This window comes from Onychostoma macrolepis, chromosome 20 (genome assembly GCF_012432095.1).
Source record: "Onychostoma macrolepis isolate SWU-2019 chromosome 20, ASM1243209v1, whole genome shotgun sequence".
Taxonomy (NCBI): domain Eukaryota; kingdom Metazoa; phylum Chordata; class Actinopteri; order Cypriniformes; family Cyprinidae; genus Onychostoma; species Onychostoma macrolepis.
In genome coordinates, this window is record NC_081174.1 from 14,163,208 (window position 1) to 14,179,663 (window position 16,456).

Genomic DNA, 16,456 nt, shown 5'->3' on the forward strand with positions numbered 1-16,456 from the left:
ACACATCTTGCCAGAGAACAGCTTTGGGGCTTTCTGGTTTATAGCACATCAGAAACACAGCATGGCTTTATACATAACTATTTATAAGCCGAGAACATGGCATGACCACTGGAAACCTGGCTCGACTTACCCATCTCTGAGCCGCCAACGGCCTCCACCTCAAACGAGGTTTTGAGAGACACCATATTCTTTCGTTTCTGCACGAAATTTTCCCTCGTTTAGTGTTTCCCTGAACGCCAATGCAGATGCTCAGTCGGCTTAACCAGCATCCCATCCCAATTGTATTTAATCTAAACTTCTTCCCATGCTATAAAAGGCAGACTGGGCCTTTCCCTCAATAGGAGATGTTCATTTTGTTTCATGGGACAAGAACCAACAGGCTGAGTCAGTAATTCATCTTGATATGAGCGCTGGCCCATAAGACAACGGACATCCTGTTGGCACAGCCACAAACGCACATAAATCCATGTGTTTTACTTAACAATGGAGTTCAAAAAAATTGAAAGATTTTGGATTTAAAATAATTTAAAACAAAGAAATATTTAAATTAAAATAAATTAAACAAAAAAATAAAAAATAAATAATAAACAAAGCAATTCCAAGAGGGTCCTCACACCATCGGTGCTCGGGCCCTAAAAATGTAATTTAATTCACCAATATAAGAGGAACAACTAAAATAAAATTATATAATAAATAAAATTAAAAAAAAAAAACAATCGGAAAAATGGAATACTCCCCCTAGAATGTTTTGGTGTTACAATACAGTTAAAGTTATTATAGCTAAAAATACTTAAAATTAAAACCAGGGAGAAAGAAAAATGAAAATAACTGAAATTAAATAAAATATTACAAATTATTTAAGCTAGTTGCCAAGGCAACATTTCTATTTTACTGTACTGAAATAAATAAAACTGAAATAAAATTGAATTACAAAATAATTAAATTGCATTAAATCACAACAAAACTACTAAAACAAAAATGGAAAACAAAAACGGATTCAAAATATGAATAAAAACTAAAACAACACTGGCGTTTCTAAACATGCTCTTGAATGCACTAGCTTTATAAGTTGGGGAAGGCCTCTGTATATGTTATCAAAAACACAGAACTCCATTTCATTCATAAAATTTAGTCCAACTACTAGCTAGCTAACTTGTTAAAAGTAACATGTGCTAATCTTTCTCCAAATGACAGAAGTGTCATCATGTGACGTCACTCAAACATTACTTCAGACAAGCTGTCTCTCTTTAAGACTGGCCTGTCGTCACAGCAAACATTCGGCTGCCTGGCAACCGCAAACCAGTGAGCAAAGAGTCAAAGACTCAAAGAGTCTGAAGCGAGTCCAGCGCACACACACACACCAATGGTTTAAACTGACAGGAACGCTGAGACACATGATACAGAGGAAACGAAAGAAGAGACACCAACAACTTCAGCTTCAAAGGTCTTCAAGGGGATTTGGCTTTAGAAAACAGTTACAGCTGGTAAATGAATAATCAGAAATTATACAGCTTATTGCTCTCACGACCAATAGCAGACGGGGAGTGTGTTTGGGAAAACATTCATTATTTTTGCAAATAGTTTGATTGTGCAGAAAAGGCACTACAACGATAAAGTTGACTGGTTAAAGTAAGTGTGTACTCAAAATCATGTTTACTCAGGTTGGTGATGAACAGGTTCTAGAAAAAGGAAAACGAGTTACTTCTACGATAAATGTCTAGCACACCCTCCCAAAACATGTTTTTGTTTGAAAACTCGGTGAGTCAACAGTTTACGATTCCCACTCGCCGTCTGGAATCCACCCTAAACCTCCGAAAGAGGAGACAAATAGGAAAGAGACTGTAGAACAAATAAAACAGCAAACAATCCGCCTCAGGTGGTGATAAGCGCATTTATCTTGCAATCGATTCTTTAGTCAACAGACACAAGTGGATCCTTTCAGTAAATGACTCCTCATTCATTTCTAATTATTTCTTTACGATTCAAGTCAAATGGCCGCATGGCTTTTCATGGACATTTGTGACCAGTGAGAGTGTTTTTCAACTTCACAAGAGTAAAAACCTATATTTCTATGAGTTGAAACAACAACAACAACAAAAAAAATAAATACTAGAATTTACACTGTATTTGGGACAGATTTCTGCCATCAGGTAAAAAAAAATTACGAAAATAAGGAAATGTTCAATGCATCCACTTTGTTTGCAATAACTCTAGATTTTATGTCAAAGTTTGCCAAAGTTTAATACTATATATACACTGCCGTTCAAAAGTTTGGGATTAGTAAGATTTTTAATGTTTTTAATGGAGTCTCTTGCTCATCAAGGCTGTATTTATTTGATCAAAAAAAAATTCTAATAATAAAATAATCAGTAATATTGTGAAATATTATTGCAATTTCTAATATAGGTTTCCTATTTTAATATACTTTAAAATATCATTTATCTCTGTGACGCAGCCATTACTCCATAAACACTGTTCTTTTAACCTTTTATCAAAGAATCCTGAAGAAAATATCACAGGCCCCAAAAATATTAAGCAGCACAACTGTTTCCAACATTGATTATAGATCAGCTTATTAGAATGATTTCTGAAGGATCATGTGACACTGAAGACTGAAGTAATGATGCTTCACAGGAATAAATTATATTTTAAAGTATATTAAAATAGAAAACTTATTTTAAATTGCAATAATATTGAACAAATTTACATTTTTTTCTGTATTTTTGATCAAACAGATACAGCCTTAAGCATATTGAAACTTCTTTAAAAAAACATTACAAATCTTTTGAACAGCAGTATATATACTCTCTATGTACCTGTCTTAATCATCTGCAATCTGGATGTTTTAAAGTCTCACCCCATTTCTGTGAGAGTTCATTTAACATTGTTATATGGATTTTATTTAACACATATTTAAAAGAATTACTCAGTGTTATGTTCTCTCCCATTAAATTCCTTATGGTATATCAAATTTGACCACAAAAGTGTGACATATTTTTAAATGTCCACTTAGACATTTTTTTTGGCTCAGATGAAGATGAAAATGAAGTAGCCAAAAAAAAAGACCAAAAAGCTTGTAAGTGAAGACTGACCTTGTAAGAGTAAGTGTACATCATCAATGTCCAGTGGGACGCCCCCCTCGTCCTCTGCAGGAGCGCTGGTTTCTCCTCCTGATGCCATTACTGCTGATTCGACACTCTCACAAGCTCATTCCCACTAAAATGATGAAAAAAAAAAAAAAGGTTAATTATTGTTATCATAAGCAGCACACTTCTAAAAATGTCATTATATCTCATTCTTTCTAAATCAGTAAGCACAACATTTTACTTTTTCACCTCCTGTGCTCTTGGAGACACACTGATAAAGTAAAAAAAAAAAAAAAGAAAAGTAAACTTATACTGTTGCATGTTTTGATATTGATCAGGAGACAAACAACTCCACATGACTAATTCAGCATCAGTTAGCAAATATGAGAACATGACAAAGACAGCAATACAGTTTCATATGGCACAAAGGCTGACCCTTTCTTTAATTATATGCAGATTAAAATTGCGAGGTGCAATCTGAGACGAGGTCTCAAATACTACACTGCAGAGATACAATGTAAAGAGCTCCATCAACAGACTCTTAATTACACAAATAATTCTGATGGTACTGTGAATTAGTTTGGGGGACAAAGGGCTCATGAACAGATAAACAACATCAGCATAAAGCACCAATTGTGAAGGAGGAAAGCAAAGGAGGAAGTGTCCTGGGGAGATTAGGCTAATCATATTCCAAACCCACACACAACGCCAATAAAGTCTAATAAATGAATACAGAACAGTAAGTTACTAAGCGAATCAAGACTTGGAAGTATGATTCAAAGGGAAGTGAATAATAAATGCACATATGAACACAGTCACACAGGCAGCCTGAGGGCTTATGACTTGATATAATCATTATCATTACTGAAATGCTACACTGACTACTGTATATTCAGGAGTGGTTATAAGCTTAATACACTCAAATGGTATTTTAATTGTGATTAGATTTATTTTGATTGTGATCTTTACTGTTTGACTAATAACAACAATAATTACTATTGTTGTTAATATTATATGAGACATTAAATTTAGAATTTATGTTGTTCACAATAATAATAATTTAAAAAGTAAACAATTATTAACGTTGTTGACAATAAGTATTATTATGAACATATTAAATGTATTATATATTACATTTATATTAACAATTTATTGTTGTTCACAACAATAACAATAAAAAGAAAAAGTAAATATATTAACTACTGTTATCATTATTGACTAACAAAATTTTCATAGACTTATATACATATGATATACTACATTTATATTTTTCATCTTATGTCGTTCTCAAAAACTACAAAAATAATAAAATGTTTTAAAAATAAAATGTTACGTCAAGTATTTTTATAACATTTTTGGTTGTCAAGTAACCAAAAATAAAAAATAAAAAAAAACGTACGCAAACACCATGTGTGACCCTGGACCACAAAACATTGCTATATTTGTAGCAATAGCCAAAAATACATTGTATGAGTCAAAATTATAGATTTTTCTTTTATGCCAAAAATCATTAGTATATTAAGTAAAGATCATATTCCATGAAAATATTTTGTAAATTTACTATTGTAAATATCAAAACGTCGTTTTTGATTAGTAATACGCATTGCTAAGAATTCATTTGGAGAACTTTAAAGGCGATTTTCTCAATATTTAGATTTTTTCGCACCCTCATATTCCAGATTTTCAAATAGTTGTATCTCGGTCAAATATTGTCTGATCATAACAACCCATACATCAATGGACAGCCTATTTATTCAGCTTTCAGATGATGTATAAATATCAATTTCGAAAAATTGACACTTAAGACTGGTCCAGGGTCACATATTACAAAATTAAAGCTGCCTTACCTGTATTGTTTCCTGTTAAATGCACGTTACGTAACGCTGTTCTGTTTTTTAGAGACCAACCAGGTAGACTCAAGATAAAAAAAATTTTTTTTAAAAACAGATCAAGTAGAAAAGAGTGAATATCTGTTTTTTTTTTAAAGGAAGAGAAATATCTTCTAAAAAGCTTGTTAATAGGTGTCAAAAAAGTTGTTCTTGCACATATACATGATGATATCAACACAAATGCAAGCTCATATGAACTCTGAATAAGTTACTTGAAGGCATAACAGATAGAGGCACCGTCAAAGACTCTTCTGAACACTCGACCTTGTTATTACATGTGAAAATTACTAAATGGTCATTAGAGGGCACTGCTTGAATCACTCCTGATTCTTCCAGAATACAATCACTCATTCAGCACATGCGCGTGCACACACACACACACACACACACACACACACACACACACCTGTTGTTTCTGGGTGAGATTCAGACTCACCATCTAAAACAGTCATAGATGTGGAAACAGCAGCCTCACTCGCTGCTGCCAATACTGACATCAAAAGGGCAAATACAGCACTGGGAATATGCAGACATTGTTACCAGCTGTCCATGCACTTTTTTCCACATACGTGCACAGATTGACTGACAGAGGAGTAAGAGAAAGGGCAAGATAGATGGAGAGACCGGCGTGGAATCTGATGCTATTAATAGGATAGATTGATGACACGCAAAACGCATTCTGTGTCAGCTAATACTTGCATTATGTATTGTGCATATGCGTAAACATCTTCATTTACCATAATTCCCTTAAATAAGCATTTGAGACTAAGACTGCACCTGTATTATTTCTGTAATCCAAACCGCATACCTGGTAACTGACACTAAGATTAAACAAAGTTTCACCCCAAATTAAAGGAAATAACAAAGAAATTACACGCACACAAACACACATTCACTTACGTACATATGTATGTATGTGTGTGTGCATACATTATATATGCAAACACACACACACACAGGCCTATGTATATGTATATATATATATATATATATATATATATATATATATATATATATATATATATATATATATATATATATATATATATATATATATATATATATATATATATATATATATATGTGTGTAGGATATATATGTGTAGGATATATGTGTATAAACAAATGACATACAGAAACATGCATATTATATATTGCATATTTAGATTTAATATTTGCAGGATTGCCTTTAGTATGGTTTTAATATATTTTTTAATTTAAATGAAATTAATAATTTAAAAATAAAAAACAAATTAAATTAAATTAAATTAAAAATTAAATTAAATGCATTGGTCCTAAAGCAGCCTTCGTTCTTCATGGAAATATAATTTATTGTTTTTTTGTTTGTTTGTTTGTTTGTTTTACTTTTGATTTTCTGGGTGAAAAATCATCTAAATGTTCTTGACAGGCTTTCACCAACTAAAAGTACTTAAGTTCAGTCAAACAAAGGGCATCAAGCCTACATACTATGATGTTAATTCCACAAATGACCCTTTACACAAGAGACATTACAGCACAGCTGTATTTGGGGTCTCATAAATACAACTCATAACACGCAGTGTCATGAGATGACATACACGTCCTCATTCTCACTGCTCCACTTCAAGTGAAACTGTATCAGATGACACTGCCTGTGGTGTTATTATTATTGCAAGGACACCGTTACAATGTGACACTCATTCAAAGGTGGCTTCAGTTTCACAAAACTAAAACACATCTCAGGGTCATCATGCAAAAACTCAGTTTCCTTTATTTCTGTGCTATACACATTTCTTTTGCACCCTCCAAACACATCTATTACATAACAATAATGACTGAGCCCCAAAACATGTAACTAATTAGTGGAATAGCAAGATCAGACAAAGCCTCATTCTGAAAAGACCTGTTAGGTGCGGTGTAATACAGGCATGGGTGGGGATGCCATTGATAATCAGTTAGAAAGAATCATATTACTTATACATAAGGACAGTACAGTTTAACCCATGCCCAATCGAAAATAAGACGACACAGGACATGGGGTGGGTGACCAAACCTGGTGTGTTTGGAACAATCTGTTCATCTTAGATCTTTACACCTGAGCTGATCACTTGCACAGGAGAAATTAGGAAAACTAACTCCTAAACTTCCATTATGTGTCACTTTTCTTGTTTAAATGACCAAAACACTCAAATACTGTGTCAGAACTGAACTACGTTACAAATAGTTGCATTAATTCAATTGTGAATAAATGAACATGAGCAGGCACATAAAAGTTAAAAGCTGGAATGGCAATGTATGCTTTAATTACTTTCGATTAACCTTTACGGTTTAATAACCTTCACTCTCACGCAAAATACAAGTCAGCTCTCTCGCACTACAGCCACAAAGTGTCTAAATGGTCGTACTAGTTTTTATCAAATAGCCTAATCATTCTTTAAAAACAACTAACTATGCAAACTGATGTGCAAAGTTAATGAACTGAAGCTGTGGTTAATTTTAATGCCATGCGACGTGTCTGACAGAAAGATGTTGTTTGGCACAATTCATGGCTTGCAGTTCAACCACTCATTTAATACAGAAAGTTTTATAAACTCACTATGAATGAACGCGGTTTGCTGTCTCAGGTTGCTGACAATTCCTCTCAATTATTTCCCAAACTGCACCTTTGGAAGCATTGGAAGTGAAAACGAGCACTGCGCACGGCGTCGCGGCAAAGGTTTGTTTGAAGAGTTTTAACTCCGCCTTCAATCCGCTTGAACTTGAAGTAGAACACACCTTTCTGAGCTCCAGGACGTTCGAATTATTTTAAAGAATCGGTTCGCTCGAACGGTTCGCTTCAATGAACTGGTTCAAAAAGATGAATCGTTTGAACCACAATGAGTGTGTTCTGTTCTTTAAATGTTAGTACTGCAGTTTTGTATGCGTGTTGTTGTTTGTTCATCATTTCATGTCACAATTTAAGTGCGAAATGGTTATAATGAATCACTTATAAGGAACCGGTTAAAGAGAGCCATTAATTCGCGACATTGTGGGATGTGTGCTTTTTATTGTTTGTGCAACAGGCGGCAGTCTTTATTAATCACTGATTAAATGCAGTGTCTGTTGTTAAACCACTGTGTGTGCATCCGCTGTCCAGCTCTTCATATGTTTAAGTAGGCCTATGTATGTAAGTTATGGGAGTGAACTGGAGAAAGAGAGAAGATTAGGTTTGTGGTATTGAAATAATCAATAATTATTCTTTTTTAAATGTTTGGAAAAGTGAAAAATTGTGTTTTCAATTTGTTAAGCTTGTATGAACCATATTTCCTAATCTCGCTATGCATGCATTACTAAATGCTTGTGGAAACACCTAACGACAAAGAAAGAGGCACCGACTGCACTGCCCCCTTTTGTCCGACCGTAGGGATACAAATTAGTCACCTGATGCATTTACAGTGTGTTTTGACTCCGTTCAGTTGACCCAGAAATGGTATCTTACAGTGACTGTTGATATCAGATACATATCATCTTATCAGGGATCTCAACCAGCAACCAACGTAATTAATTTTCTGATTAATTTTCTCCTCTGACTTTTGGTGGTGCACCATATCTGAAATATTTCCTGGATGTCATAACTGCGCCATCTGGCTGCATCTTTCTCACATTCAAAACAGCCATGAATTCTAACAGAATATTACAAACATCGCAACGAAATCTGAAATATGAAATGGAACTTGTGTTTTAAGTTTGCTTTGATGTGGGGTAATGTTAGTGCGGCAGTGTTTGCTGAACAAATCCTACAGCCGCGAACTGTATTTACGGCTCATGCGTAACACACCTGGAAAAAAAACAAGAACGAAAAAGTGTGAGTGATTCAAATGCAGAAGCGCGGGAGATTGATTGAGCAGAGCTGATGCTGAAGACCTCTTTACGGAGCTTTTAATAATAACCCTGAATATCAAGCGTGTTATTTTGACATTCACAACTTTATCGCTATAATCAATAACATTTTTTAAAAAACGTACTATTATTATGTACTTACTATGTATTCCGTTGAAATAGTTTTTATTTTTGTCAAATATCCTTAAGGGGTTGATATAAAGTGACGATACAATTTAAAATATTTAATTGGACCAACATGATTTGTTCAACATTAAGTTTTTATTAAGGCTCCACGTGTCATTTCACTTGTAACAAGTCACTAACATGGTGAGTTGGAAATGTCTTTTTTTTTTTTTACAGCTTTTGTGAGAATGATCATTTTTATTAAATATTGACAACTATTTTTGTTGACTGCATAAAAACAAAGATATTTACAGTTAAAGAATACAACTATCTTCCCTTTTGCCTGCAGACCGCATCTGCTATCTTTGCTGATCCAGAGTCTGTCAGTTCTGTCTGCAGCCAAGGCAGGAACCTCTGCTGCTACTGTAATGGATTGTGGACCCAGCGGCAGGAACATCTGTAGCAGCCATGAAAGCAGCATCTGGGATCGGGGAGGCTGTGACAACAAGCTGTGGCAGCCTTGACCACTGGCACGACTTGAACCTCTGCATCCATGACAGAGTGCAAACCCTGCACGATTAAGCATTAAAAGATTGCAATCTTGTGTTTTGTTGGTAGATCGTTGCCCTGTTCAAGCTGCTTTATAGCAACGCTCAGAGCTGTGTCCGCATCAACGGCAGAGACTCAGACTGGTTTCCCATCTCCAGTGGCGTTCGCCAGGGCTGCGTGGCTGCTCCTGACCTCTTCAATTGCATCATTGACCATCTGATGTCCAAGGTTTGTGAGCGGGTCCCTGGAGTGTCCTTCGGCAGTTACCATCTGACTGACCTGGAGTACGCTGACGACACCATCTTGCTCAGCACGTCCTACAGCCAGCTGAGAGACGCTCTGGGCATATACAGTGAAGAGGCTGAAAAGCTTGGCCTCCAGGTGAGCTGGACGAAAACCAAGTTCATGTATGTCGGTGACAGACCGTATCCACCTTCCCTGCGGTTTGGCAATGACATTGTAGAGCCTGTCAAGAACTTTGTGTATCTGGGATCCATAGTGACAGACAACGGGGACCTAAAACCTGAGATTACCCGCAGAAGAGCCCTGGCTGCGCCAGCCCTGCAGTCTCTCTGAAACCACTCTGGCGGCACCAGACCATCTCACGCAAGTCGAAGCTCCGGATTTACAACTCAGCAGTACTCTCCATCCTGCTTTATGGCTCGGAGTCTTGGCCCTTAAATAAGACACTGGCTGCAAGATTAGATGGCTTTGATAGCAGGGCTCTCAGAACCATCGAGAACATCAGGTGGCCCCAGCGGTTTCCAATAAAATTCTTAGATCCCGCACGCCAGCCCAGAGCATCCTGCCTAGCTGCGCAACGTCGCACCCGCTGGTTCGCCATGTTCTCCGCCTCCTCCCGACCATCCGACGAGAGCCATTCTCCAGTTTGATCCGAGGGACGAGGCTGGAGACGACCACGCTGTAGACCCCGCACCCGATGGCTTGATGTCCTGCGGGTGACCTCCAACAACATGGAATTGCTGTGGAGGATGCAGAGCAGCTGGCACAAGACCGTCAGCACTGGAAACAACTAGTTCATCTGGTCGGCTCAACGCACAGGGATGGGACGCCCCCCTACCCATCGCAGGAGCTAAAATGAAAATGAATGATGTTTTGTTGGTGCCCAAATTAAAATTCTATTTAATTTAAATTAACAGACTGAAGCAACAAACATTTTGTCAGAACCTCTAGTAAAGGTTTTGTTTGCCTATAAAAGTTTTCTTCACCACATCAAGACATCATGTATTGTAACAAGTCTGAAGAGTGTGTTATGTGCTGTTTAGGTGTGATTTAAGTGCGTGTATATTCTGTTTCTGTGTTCTTTTGAATTGGGCTTTAAGGGGTGAGTGTTCTTCTGAAGAATGAGACTGTGCAATCATGTGTTAGTCATGTTTTCTTCTTTGTTGGAGGCAGGAGCATCAAAATAATTTTCACCAGATATCCTGTGATTGATATGTTGATGTGTTATTAAAGTGATGTAATGTTAATACAGTGGAGTTTATTGTATAACCATTCCAAACTAATTCAATCAGGTTGCTTTGCCAGTATAATTTTTGAATAGGGGCGTGTGTGTTGCAGTTTCCAGTGAGCTCGGTCAGTCACAACTGTTTCGGTCTTATCCCATGATAATTCAATGGCGTGTAGGTCTTTAATGATTGTACGGCACCATGTTTGCCTCAAGGCCTCCTTGCTTCTGCTTCCCTTGGAGTGGCGCCCACATCATGGTCATCTTTGGTAATCGTTCCTGGGATAGCCGAAGAATATGGCCCACTAAACGAAACCGGTGTTTAGTTCAGTTCATTTCAGATCAACCATAGTCACCGCAAAACTGCCATGGCCTTCCCAAGTTGACTCACAATGACTATATGGAGGATCCATATGGACGCATTAATCCAGAGTCCAGCTTTTTTCTCTTTCCAGAGCAGCCTTGAGTTAGCTCGCAGAGTGATCATTGGGTAGATCTAAGCAATGCAATATCGTCTGTAAAATCTAAATCTGCAAATCGTCCTTCATCTCTTCACCGTAGGCCGTGGTCACTGTGGGCGAGTGTATATCGCATGACAAAATCCATAACAAGGAGAAAGGAATGGCGTGTATGTGTATGAGCTCAAGTTCTTCTTGCAGTTGATTGTAGAATGCATCCTTCACTATGTATTCTGCAACTTCCGTTGGGGAATAAAGTTGGACCACAGAGATCTTGATGTGTTGGGTTTGGAAGCAGACGGTGATGATTCTGTCTGATACGGGTCTCATGACGACCAAAGACAATTGAAGTTTGCTTGACATTTCAGTAGCAAGAAAGGTGTTTTTTACAGCCCAACCCTCCTCCTTTTTCCGGGCTTGGGACCGGCACTGTTAGGGTTTACTCTTCCAGTGGCGGAGTTACTATTAATATATATATTTATTTTATTAGAAATATATATAATTTATAATATAAATATTTATATATTTATAAAATATATTATAAATGTTATTTACTAAAATCATTTAAAATATATACAATATAACTAAATACAATATTTTAATACCCTTAAGCCTGAATTATAGCCTCAGTAGAGGGATATTATAAAAATGTTAAATAGAAAAGTATAAAACTAAATACATATACAATAATTTAACATCCCTAAGCCTGCATTATAGTCTAAGTGGAGGGATGTTATTATAACAATTTTAAATAGAAAAGTATAAAACTATTTACAATATATACAATATTTTAACATCCCTAAGCCTGTAATAAGGTCTAAGTGATGGATGGTATAATGAATATTTTAAATATAAAAGTATCAAACTATTTACAATATATTCAATATACATTATTTTTGTTAAAACAATATTTTAAAATCCCTAACATATTTGAACACACCTAACATATTTTAATTTTTTTTTAATAAATATTTTAAATATAAAATGTAAGAAAAAATCATTTACAATATATACAATGATATAATAATATTTTAAATATAAAAGTATAAAACTATGTACAATATAAACAATAAACAGTATTTTTAATAAATACTTTAAATATAAAAAAACTATTTATAGTATATACATTTTAACATCCCTAAGTCTGTAATAAAGCCTAAGTGGAGGGATGGTATAATATTTAGAATTTAGAAAAGTAAAAATCTATTCATAGTATATATAATATATAATATTTTAACACCCCTAAGCCTGTAATAAGGCCAAAGTGGAGGGATGTTATAATAAATATTTTAAATATAAAAAGTATAAAATTACTTAAAAAATCTACTATATAACTATATACAATATTTAAATACTGCCGATCAGTAATATCGCCAGTAATGAGGCTTAAGTGGAGAGATTATCTAAAAAGCCTTACAACTATTTACAATATTTAAACATCCCTAAATACATTTTGCTAGTAATAAGGCTTAAGCCAAGGCATGGAAAGGCCACTCATGTCATCTTGCCAGAAACAACACTGACAGTATAATCCTACTTCTCATCGATGACATGAATGCTGTTTAGATGCATTCCGGTTAATTGGCAGGGGATTAGGAAAACCCAGCACAAACCAGTCATGGTAAAGCATCTGCTCCAGGGGAATCCTGTGCTCTGGATGACGCTGCAGACAAGCCCATAAAAAACGGATGCATTCTGTGCAAAAAAGATGAGAGAAATTTGATTATTACCTTAACTTTACACATGCTATCTATAACTTTATACATGCAAAATAATTGAATGAATGAATGAGGCATTTATATAGCACTTTATAGTGTATTGCAATACACCCAAAGCACTTGACAATCATGTGGGGGGGGTCTCTCCTCAACCACCACCAGTGTGAAGCATCCACTTGGATGATGCGATGGCAGCCACAGGACAACGGCGCCAGTGCGCTCACCACACACCAGCTACAGGTGGAGAGGAGAGAGTGTCATAGAGCCAATCAAGTGGGGGGCTTATTGGGAGGCCATGATTGACAAGGGCCAGTGGAGGGAATTTGGCCAAGACACCGGGGTTACACCCCTACTCTTTACAATGAGTGTCATGGGATTTTTAATGACCAAAGAGAGTCAGGACCTCGGTTTAACATCTCATCCGAAAGATGAGATGAAATTATTAATTCTTTGCTGAAAATTTTACCTTGTGACACCGCAAATACAGACTGGTTGTTGCCCAAGCAGTACAAGTCTCTGGCTGTTGGAAAATGCCCATGCAGCATTGCAAACAGGAGCACCCCTAATGAATACACTGTCGCGGGCTTTGCATGATATCTGCCTCTGTCATGATATTCTGGAGGGAAGTAAGGTTTTGTACCTGGGGGAAAGAAATTTTGTAAAAAAAAAAAGTTTATAACAAGCATGTTGACTATATACAGGATGAGTCTGAGTGAGCTAATCAATTTGATAGCAAAGTGATGCATAATACTTACCACAGCAGGCGCTGTAGCCTGAATCCTTCATGAGGTCCCCACACCCGAAGTCGATCAATTTGATCTCCAAAGTTGTCGGGTTCACGAGCACGTTTTCCAGCTTGATGTCACGATGGAAAACGCCACGACAGCAGCAAAAGTTAGCGGCATAAATTACTTGCCACATGGTGTACTGTGCTATCTGCTCGCTGAGGACACCTCCGCTGCATTTCAGAAATTTTCCCATGTCCATGCTTGGCACAGGGCGCTCCATGACAATATAGTAGTAGTCTGGATCATCCTGCCAGTCCAGCATTTCAACTATATGTGGACAGTTGGGTTTCCTATTGATGATGACTGCCAACGCAATCTCTAAAGGAAGGGGTTTGTTGTGAAAAGGCTAAAAAAAATGAATATATGACCATTAGATTGAAGTCATTTGCCACATTGTTCGTCAAAGACAGTTTGCCTATTGAAATGTGATTAACATCAATATAAGATGGTGTTATGCTATATCACAAGATGATAAACAATGAATGAGTAGAAAAATGCAGAGAGCGAAGCATACTCACAGTGCTGATATATGTTGTATGTTTCAACTTTAGGACATATTTTACAGCCACCTGATTAACAAAACAAAGAATAAACAATTAACGTGTACAGAGGTGATTTCATTCCAGTCATGAATCCTGAAGAGAAGTAAACCAACAAGCAGTAAATTAAAACCTAGTAAAGTATGTTTGGTCATTCTGACAGTTTAAAAAGTTTGAGTTCTCTAAAAAGTGAATATAAGATAGATTAAAAAGGTTTGCAGTACAAAACAATTGCAAGCAAAAAAACATACCTTAAGACCATCCTTATAGCGAGTCCCTTTTCGAACTGATCCAAATCCTCCTTCACCCAGCCTGCCACCAAATTTGTACCGCCAACAAATGTGATCTGTTAAAAGAAAGTAAATGTAAATGACAATAAATTTCATTCTTATTCATTTTATGATTAAAATTAATTTGACACACTGGAGGACTATTTAAATGAACTGCAACAAAGCTAAATGGTGATTAAATGTTTTTTTGTTTGTTTTTTTTAACTTACATATTACAGCTGTTTTGGCTTATGGCAGTAAACTTACCTTTGTCCATCTCTCCTGTTGGAACAGAGTCTACTTGAGTATGCACAGCACTGGCAATGCCCCTATCTACTTTGGGACGACCTTTAGAGACAATGCCCTTGTCTACTTTGGAACGCCCTGCAGTAACAATGGCCTTGTCTGCTTTGGAACGTTCTTTAGAGGTAATTCCCTTGTCTACTTTGGAACGCCCTGCAGTAACAATGGCCTTGTCTGCTTTGGAACGTTCTTTAGAGGTAATTCCCTTGTCTACTTTGGAACGTTCTTTAGAGGCAATGCCCTTGTCTACTTTGGAATGCCCTGCAGTAACAATGCCCTTGTCTGCTTTGGGACGCTCTACAGAGGCAATGTCCCCAACTACTTTGGAACGCACTGCACGAGCAACGTCCCTATCTACTTTGGGATGTACTGCACAGGCGACATCCCTATCTACTTTGGGACGCACTGCACAGGCAATGTCCCTCTCTGCTTTGGGTCTCACAGCAGAGTTAACGTCCTGATGTACTATGAGACTCCCTGCAGAGACAATGGCATTGTGTGCTGTGGAGTTCACTGCAGAGTCAAAGCTGCCATTTGCTGACAGACACACTGGAGAGTCAGGGTCTTTATCTGCTGATAACCACACTGACGTGTTGAGGACCGCAGGTTGGAGGACTTCTTCAGTGTACTCATCAATGGAGATCAGTTCCTTGAGGCCTAAAATGTAAATAAATAAATAGTATGAATAAAATACTGCAAACCCACATTCAATAGTTTCTTCACTTAGAGGCACTTTTTTTGGATTTTGAAAAAGCAAACTTTTCTAGATGATGTAAATTGATGTTTTAGATCTTAAAATTCTCAAATATTGACAATGACACCTAAAAGCTGTCTTATATCAAACTCAGATCAAAAATCTTCAACACAACTTCACCTTGACTATGACTCCGGTATGTTCCTGTTTCCGATACAGAAGTCTTGTACAGCTTCTCAACCTTAGCGACACTGTACTTTTTTCTTCTTGAGTGCCACCTCCAAAACCTCTTCCCCTTTCTCGTATTCTTTTTTTTCCTTGCCTCACTACCACTAACTTTACCACCATCTGCAGCAAAAGTCCCAACAGGGGTCTCATTATCCTGATCAGCATAGGGTTGGGATTTTTGTACAGACGTCCTATTTAACAAAGTCCTTAGACAATTCAGTGCCTTCCTTAATAGGCCCATTTTTACACAGTTTACCGATAATACTGTTATACTTTTATAACCCGTACTTTGATATCCGACTACTTAAAACCTACAAAGTGAGCAAGAAAGATTCGCGCTTTTTATATGCTGGCGACAATTCTATTTGTGACGTCATCAGGTCGCATGCAGAAGTTAAAAAAAAAACATTTTTCAAAACATAACAAAATCAAGGGCTAAATTAAAGTAACGTTATTGTCGTCCTTCGGGATGATAACTTCTTCTTTTTTGAGCTTATTGGCGGG

The 16,456-nt window shown here is 36.7% G+C and overlaps 2 protein-coding genes across 2 annotated transcripts in view; both read right to left on the reverse strand.

Annotated features, from left to right (window-relative positions):
• LOC131527542 (nesprin-2) overlaps positions 1 to 7,670 on the reverse strand; it is a 108,704-nt gene extending 101,034 nt beyond the window's left edge. The window contains 2 exon segments of the mRNA XM_058756716.1: positions 3,093 to 3,216; positions 7,551 to 7,670. Coding sequence (XP_058612699.1) covers positions 3,093 to 3,180 — 88 coding nt within the window. The 5' untranslated portion in view covers positions 3,181 to 3,216; positions 7,551 to 7,670.
• A 2,777-nt stretch (positions 7,671 to 10,447) lies between these two features.
• On the reverse strand, positions 10,448 to 16,230 carry LOC131526885 (serine/threonine-protein kinase pim-3-like). Its single transcript, XM_058755567.1, has 8 exons — positions 15,905 to 16,230; positions 15,621 to 15,687; positions 14,710 to 14,804; positions 14,438 to 14,488; positions 13,887 to 14,265; positions 13,598 to 13,771; positions 13,027 to 13,108; positions 10,448 to 10,580 (listed from the first exon to the last, which is right to left on the reverse strand). The coding sequence occupies exons 2-8, from the start codon at positions 15,661 to 15,663 to the stop codon at positions 10,565 to 10,567; spliced, it is 840 nt and encodes a 279-aa protein (XP_058611550.1). The 5' UTR covers positions 15,664 to 15,687; positions 15,905 to 16,230; the 3' UTR covers positions 10,448 to 10,564.
• Positions 16,231 to 16,456: the final 226 nt, after the last annotated feature.

Excerpts from the sequence above, each read along its gene's own strand:
- LOC131526885 (XM_058755567.1), bottom strand. The coding sequence starts at position 15,663 with ATGAGTACACTGAAGAAGTCCTCCAACCTGCGGTCCTCAACAC. Across the intron at positions 14,805-15,620 it reads CAACCTGCGGTCCTCAACAC|ATCACATTTGTTGGCGGTAC; the intron begins GTCAGTGTGGTT and ends TTCTTTTAACAG. Across the intron at positions 13,772-13,886 it reads AGGCTACAGCGCCTGCTGTG|GTACAAAACCTTACTTCCCT; the intron begins GTAAGTATTATG and ends TCTTTCCCCCAG.